General features: G+C 29.4%; 1 protein-coding gene and 1 long non-coding RNA gene across 2 annotated transcripts in view; one reads left to right on the forward strand and one right to left on the reverse strand.

The window, feature by feature from the left end:
• The window catches only part of LOC108734464 (ninjurin-2), a 20,731-nt gene extending 17,497 nt beyond the window's left edge, over positions 1-3,234 (reverse strand). Inside the window, exon 1 of the mRNA XM_018466046.2 lies at positions 2,864-3,234. Coding sequence (XP_018321548.1) covers positions 2,864-2,914 — 51 coding nt within the window. The 5' untranslated portion in view covers positions 2,915-3,234. The remainder of the gene's footprint in view (positions 1-2,863) is intronic.
• A 1,956-nt stretch (positions 3,235-5,190) lies between these two features.
• LOC112904681 lies at positions 5,191-6,481 on the forward strand. Its single transcript, XR_003231271.1, has 3 exons — positions 5,191-5,716; positions 5,773-5,892; positions 6,183-6,481. It is a non-coding gene; the product is annotated as an uncharacterized LOC112904681 (long non-coding RNA).
• The last annotated feature ends 1,165 nt before the right edge of the window (positions 6,482-7,646 follow it).

The following is a 7,646-nucleotide window of genomic DNA, read 5'->3' on the forward strand; positions in this document are numbered from 1 at the left end:
TTCACAGGTGCTTAAGAAACGCCTATTTTTGTTCTTTCTTTTAGAAACTTATTTAAAATAATAAGTTTTTATTTGTTAAATTTGAATTGAGTAATCGTAAACAGGAAAAGCGCAGCAACGGAAGTGTATAAAACTGTGCAATTGTAAGCACTCAGCCGATCGAAAACTGAGTTTCTGATTCTTCTTTGTTTTCTGTTATGACGTAAAATTGTTTCATCAATTTACCATTCGTTGAGGTCATGGGTAAATGAAATAGCAGCTCGGTAATTGCATACACATAAAAATCAATTCTGATATTCTACATATTTTAACATTAAAGCGAAAAAAATTGTATATTTTTTTTAAATAAAAGTCAACATAAAAGAAAATATAATAAAAAATAATGTGCCATCATCTAACCTGAATAAATTCGCAAATTTCAACACAGCGTGTTCCAAAAACTCTGAAACCATAAATGAAATTTACTCAATTATAAGAAATTAATTAATTTAATTTCATTATTTCTAGTTGTCATATCTTCTGCACCTTTTTCCATATTTCTTAATTAAGCCTTAAACAGAGAATGGCAAATTTTAGCTAATCTACAGTAGGTAAATCTGTGTCTACTCTATTAAAGACCTTAAATCGCTTTAACAACAGAAGAACAGATGTATTCACTTCAATATAAATATTTTAAATACATTGTGGTATAAAAATGATAATAAGAAATTAAGTAAATTGTAGTGTGATCAAAACGATACTAATTTTCATTAAGCCTTATTTACCCACTAAGCAGCCTTCTTCTTCAGATTGAAAAAGCCAATTAACTGCCTTTGGTATTGTTTTCTAAATCCATAAAAATCTACTTGAAATATTGTTATTCAAGACCAAGGCTGAAACCAAGACCAAACGAACAAGACCCAGACTAAAACCAAGGTCAAATACAATAAAAACGAAAAATTATTACTTCCGGTGGATTTATGAGTTAAATTATTTGAAGAAACTTTAATGATTCTTTTCTTGTAACAAAACAGTTTGGGATTTTGGGATTGTTAGATTTTAACACTAAATACAAAAAGAAAGAAACTTTACTGTTGTTTGAAAGTTTTCTTTGTTCTTAAACGAATATCTTTTCGATATTTTGTACTTCTTTCAAGTACCTTGTACTATTTTCTTCGCTTATTTATGCGTTGGAGGAATGCAATGCGTAAGGGAAAATTGTCAAGTTTTCATAACTCTCGCAGCTACCCAGAGAAAATGAAAAAGGAAAATTCACCTATTATTAAAGCGATATTTACAATTTATCCTACTACCCCGTTGCTTTGCGAAAATTATAAAAATTAGAATTTGGACCCGAATTTGTAAAAATAAAATCCCAGCAGAAATAAATTTACTAGGTATTTTGGTTAATATTACAAATTAACTTGTAATAATTAAGAAAATTGAAATAATTTAAAAAAACATGTCAAAATTGACATTTTTTCAAGTTATCTGATAATTCTACGATTTCTATGGCAAATTCAGTAATTTACAATCGAAAATTGTAATTTTTGCATTGTCCTAAAAATTTAGTTTTCTCCGTGTATCGACACTAGTCTCTTTAAATTATGGCAAGCTCACATACATGACAGAAAATTTCAGCATTTGAGACAATTATTGTGTCGATAAATAGAAAAATTTGTGCTTAGAAGAATTATTAAAAAAACGTAAATATCAGATTAAATAAACAAGACCAAGACTTAACACGCAAGACCAAAACCAACGCCGAGACCATATCAGCCAGGTCAAGACCAATACCAAGACCGAATAAGCAGTACCGGGATCAATATTAAGACTAGGACAGTCTTGGTCTTGGTATAAATGTCAGTCTTGATAATAATCAGTGCTCAATATAAATAATTTGGTGAAACTAATTTGCGTTTTATTCAATTTTTCAAAAAGGATTCTTATCTACTGTGTCAGATTAGTTAAAAAGATCTGTAAAATTTTAACCAAAGCAATCGTTAGATAAGTAAAATAAACGGTAGAAACATCCAAATAATTACTATTAAACATTAGCGTATATTATTAAATGCACCCCTGCTTTAAATTAACATCAAAGTACAAAAACGAAATTGTATTTTTGATATTTTTAAAACTGTACTTTTTCCAATCAGATTAGATAAGTTAGGTGCTGCATAAATATATAAGTACAGTAGAATCCGCTTATAATGACATCGAAAGACAATGACAAACACGTCATATTAAGCGGGCGCCGTACAAAGCATAGTCTTAGAAAATAAACAACTTTCTATTTTGGTTAGTTATATTGTTAAATAGAGAGAAAAACTAAAAATTGTATATATTTATTAACAGAAAAAGAAAAAGAACGATGAATTGTAATATCAATATACATAAGAAGGGTCAGAAAAATGAGCGAAAATGTTATTATTAATCATTTGGGTCACTATATCCGGAAATGATTTTTTGAGAATCAGTCATAATAAACGATATGGTATTTTAAACGGAGTCATTATATTCAAACTTTCCTATAGAGAATTTAATATGAAAACCAAACTTAACACTGCAATTTTTTCATATTAAGCGGTTGGTCAATATAAACGGAGTCATAATAAACGAATTCCATTATAGGTACTTATAATACTACCATCTTATTATCAAAAATTTATCTGTTGATTTATTGTAAAATACTTCATAAATAGATACAAAATATTTTGTGAATCTTATAATATTAGATATCCCATAAGATGGGATAATGCAATCGTTTGTATCACATTTTAAAATCAACAACTAGTTACAATAGATTGTCTTCATTTCATAAAAACAACAAGATAATTATTCTTAACAACTGTTATCAATTACCCTTAATAAAAGAATTACTTACGTTATCTGGCCCAAATTCTTGATTAGGAGCCACCACCGCTACGGACGACATTTTTAAAATAAAACTCAAACAATCACGTTTATCGATTTAATACAATATTGTACGTTACAAGTTGTATCTGCTCACTCTACTGTCAATACAAACAAATCTTATCATCAGAAAAACTGTTTAAACTTAATTATTTTGTATAATATTAGAACAATTCTAAAAATACAACTGATTCACAGGTGCTTAAGAAACGCTCTATTTTTGTTCTTTCTTTTAGAAACTTATTTAAAATAATAAGTTTTTATTTGTTAAATTTGAATTGAGTAATCGTAAACAGGAAAAGCGCAGCAACGGAAGTGTATAAAACTGTGCAATTGTAAGCACTCAGCCGATCGAAAACTGAGTTTCTGATTCTTCTTTGTTTTCTGTTATGACGTAAAATTGTTTCATCAATTTACCATTCGTTGAGGTCATGGGTAAATGAAATAGCAGCTCGGTAATTGCATACACATAAAAATCAATTCTGATATTCTACATATTTTAACATTAAAGCGAAAAAAATTGTATATTTTTTTTAAATAAAAGTCAACATAAAAGAAAATATAATAAAAAATAATGTGCCATCATCTAACCTGAATAAATTCGCAAATTTCAACACAGCGTGTTCCAAAAACTCTGAAACCATAAATGAAATTTACTCAATTATAAGAAATTAATTAATTTAATTTCATTATTTCTAGTTGTCATATCTTCTGCACCTTTTTCCATATTTCTTAATTAAGCCTTAAACAGAGAATGGCAAATTTTAGCTAATCTACAGTAGGTAAATCTGTGTCTACTCTATTAAAGACCTTAAATCGCTTTAACAACAGAAGAACAGCATTAAAACACAATACAAAAAAAACATACCTCCTTCCTACAAAATTACGGCAAAACAAATATCAAAAACATAACTTTTACCCTTAAAAAATTAATTTAATAGTATTCCCACCCTATTTTAACATCACCCCCATCTTTTTTCAATGTTTTTTAAAATGATCAATCTCAATCCATATCTCTAGTCCCATTTATTATTCGCTTACATTTATCTAGTTCCCCCCAGAACATGCATCAATTTTTCATCTCCCCCTTTACCCTCACATAATCTGTATAATCTTACTTCCTCCTTTATCCAATGTATACACCCTCTACTTTTATTTTCCAGTCTAAATTGCTATTACATCCATATCCTTCATAATCTTCACATATATTTTGGCACACTTTTCCAAACGTATTTTCTATTTGTAAAATGCAAAATACATTTTTGCTGTTAAAAGTTTTACTGGTATCACAGATCAAACATTATATAAAATGATGAATGAAAGTTGTTCACATTGACCATTGAAGATATTAGAAGCTTACAAATTTAACTGAAGAGAGCCCAAAAAGTTCTAAACTCCTTGGAAATTGATAATCTAAAATATTGAATTGGATCGATATTGTAATACGGGTTCATGGTCCACGGAATTTTGAAGTTCCAAATTGATATCAGCGCCTGCCAAGTCAACACTTATCCTACCATCGGCAAGGAACTACGAAATTCTATGAATTACGACAAAACAGCCCGCAAAACAATATCGAATTGATATATGCCAGCTGTGTAAAACTCAAAACTACAAGATATTAGGGTTTGCTAATAAATGCATATAATCAAAAATTCTTAGAAAACGATTCGAAAAACTTCACTTATAAGATGAACCTAAAGCTAAAGAAACTATGGATTCCATTTCTTTTTCTTATTGCAAAGTGTAAAAGATGTTGATTTTACATCAATAAAATTATTTGCAACCCTATTTTGGCTCTGATCTTTCACGCTAAGCAAACTACGTATTTTGTCATCAGTGTCTTTTTTCCAATTAACACTAGTAACAAAAACAAATAAGAAAGCATATAGAAGAATTATTTGTTGCTAAGCTGAGTAAACTATAACATAAAGATAGAAAAACTATACTTCGATCACTTCAAACAGAAGAATATGAATCATATTTAATCTTCGCAGCTGGTGATATAGTGCAAACATCACTATTAGTCTAGAAAAACACCAATATTTAAAAAATGAGCAAATGTCTGCAAGGTTTTCTTAAAAAAAATATATGTTTAAGTAAATGTAGAAAATTAAATAGATAGGTAGGTTAAAAATATTTATTTGAAAAAAAGTATTTTGCATTTAGCATTTAGAATACAAATGGGAAATCTATTTCGTATTTTATATTTGAAATAACAAATAAAGCATTTGCACTTTGTATTTAAATACTTTTAAAAAAACATTTTGCACATCTCTGATGAATCTCATAATCTCTAGCAGTGGACGTTGATTTGTCATTTAAATGTCTAAATTTTTGTACTTCATGATACATTCTGAAACTAAATAATAATCAACGACATGAGGCAGTATTCAAAACGTTATGGTTCTCTTAATTTTGATCATATCTTAGAAGACAATTTAGCGATTAATAAAAATTTTAGAGGATTTTATACAGCCAAGAAAACAGACAATAAGCTGGGATGTTTGGATGTTCCTAAAAATATTTTTTTGGAATCAGATGATGATAGCGTTTCTAATACCAAACTAGCAATTTGTCAAAGAAATTCTGAACCTTTTGATGACCAAAACATTTTTGATGATTTTTGGGACTACGAGTATAAAAATTCACCATGTAAAATGATAATGAATGGTGATAATTACGAAATTAATTCGGATTTTGATCAACTTAAAACGTTATTTATTAGACAAGAAAGTATTACAGAAAAAATAAAATGTAGAAAACGCTTATTAAAAAAGTTGTCAAATGGAGAATATGGTAAAGGTTGTAATGATAACACAAGGTAGAAATAGCAATACAATTTTGGATTTTGTTATTAAAACATTTGATTTTTATTAGCCTATTTAAAAATCAACTGAATCGATCGTCGTTACCAGTTATACAAAATGTTCGTGAACATCTAGTGCCTATTTATCTTGAAAAATCGTGCAGTTCTACCACTGTTGGTGATAGCAGGAGGTAGCGATTAAATTTTTTTTTCGTGTTATTTAATGAAATAGAATAAGGTTTATAAATTTAAGTAGTATTTGTACCCTTTTACAAAAAACGTTGCTTTACCAGTCTATCTCTTCATTTCTTAGAAAGCCTACATTCTCTTTTTTTTCTTTTTGACCTCCACAGCATCCCCAGTTCTCCCATTTTTTCTAATATCTCCTTTAGAGTAATATACTTACTTATTATTTACCGTAATTAGTGAACAAAATATTTCGCGAAAATTAAGGTTTACATACATGCATGCAATTTTTTAGTGAAGATGTTGATGAAGAAAAATCATTTCAGTTTATTGAAGACTTCCTGTTACAAAATAATAAGAAAATGATAGAATTTATGGTTTCTAGTGGTAGTAAATGTAAAAGGAGTAGACTTGACGATTTTCCTAATTTAAAAATGAATTCGTGGAAGATAGCCGATCAACAAGTTAACCTTGATAAAAAGGTAAAATCTCTTGAATTCTGTTATGGTACTTGTCTTCCATCTTTATCAGGGCCAGACAAAGGTGGGGGGGAGTTAGAGTGCTACGAATACTACGCATCGGACCCCCGCAACACAACCAAGAACTAAAGTGAAGTACCTACTCTTNAAATGTCTGCAAGGTTTTCTTAAAAAAAATATATGTTTAAGTAAATGTAGAAAATTAAATAGATAGGTAGGTTAAAAATATTTATTTGAAAAAAAGTATTTTGCATTTAGCATTTAGAATACAAAAGGGAAATCTATTTTGTATTTATCATTTGAAATCACAAATTAAAAAAGTATTTGCATTTTGTAATTAAACACTTTTAATAAACCATTTTGCACATCTCTAATTATTATATAAAGTAATACCAAAGGAACTCGTTTCTGCCCACCATAAACGTTTTAAAAAAGGGGACTATTATCTACGGGATATGTAATGTCAATGAGACTAGCTCTTCGACAGTCCTGAAGCAGGGAGTACTTGAATCATCTCAGAGTTATATCTCCAGTTTTTAATAGAATCATTATCGTATCAATAAACTTTCTTTCCTTAAACGTTGAACAATTGAAATGGCCCAATTTATGGGAACAAATTAAGAAACTAGTATTCTAAATAGTACAATTGACTTTATTTTGAATTTGTTAATAATCAAAGATTTTTATGACAACCGTGACCAGGGGCGCAACAACGTTACAGTTGGGTGCTCTTATCATAATACATTAAATGACTAAAAAAAAGGTCACCAATCGAGTTCGGCTCATTTACGAGCTTGAACTATTTGAACCGAACTTTCAAGTTGGGTTATTAACTGAATCGACTGGAATTGACTGGGTGCCCAACCCAATCGAGTGGGACCCCCCCTTGTTGCGCCCCTGACCGTAACAATGTCCTAAAATTTGGATACTCGCTTACATTTTATAAAGGCATTTTCGTAAGTGATCCAATACGGGAACCTTTGCTATAGCCACATTCTAATCATACTTTTCTCCTATAAAGACAGACGTCTTGGTAAAGGTGTAAATGATGGCCCCCATGGGGGTAGGGTGGATCAAAATGGGAGGTCTCATCCACCACTGTACCATAAAAAGTTCGTGGCGGTCTCACCTCAATAAAAAGTTATGGGGGTTCAAAGTTAATAAATATGCCAATTTTTATACATTTCTAGGCATGTAAATATTTATATAGTCATTCTTAAACAATATTCAAAGGTAAAACTAATGAAAAATACATAAAAATATTGAGAAAGTTATATAAA

Source organism: Agrilus planipennis, unplaced genomic scaffold (genome assembly GCF_000699045.2).
Source record: "Agrilus planipennis isolate EAB-ADULT unplaced genomic scaffold, Apla_2.0 scaffold96, whole genome shotgun sequence".
Lineage (NCBI taxonomy): Eukaryota > Metazoa > Arthropoda > Insecta > Coleoptera > Buprestidae > Agrilus > Agrilus planipennis.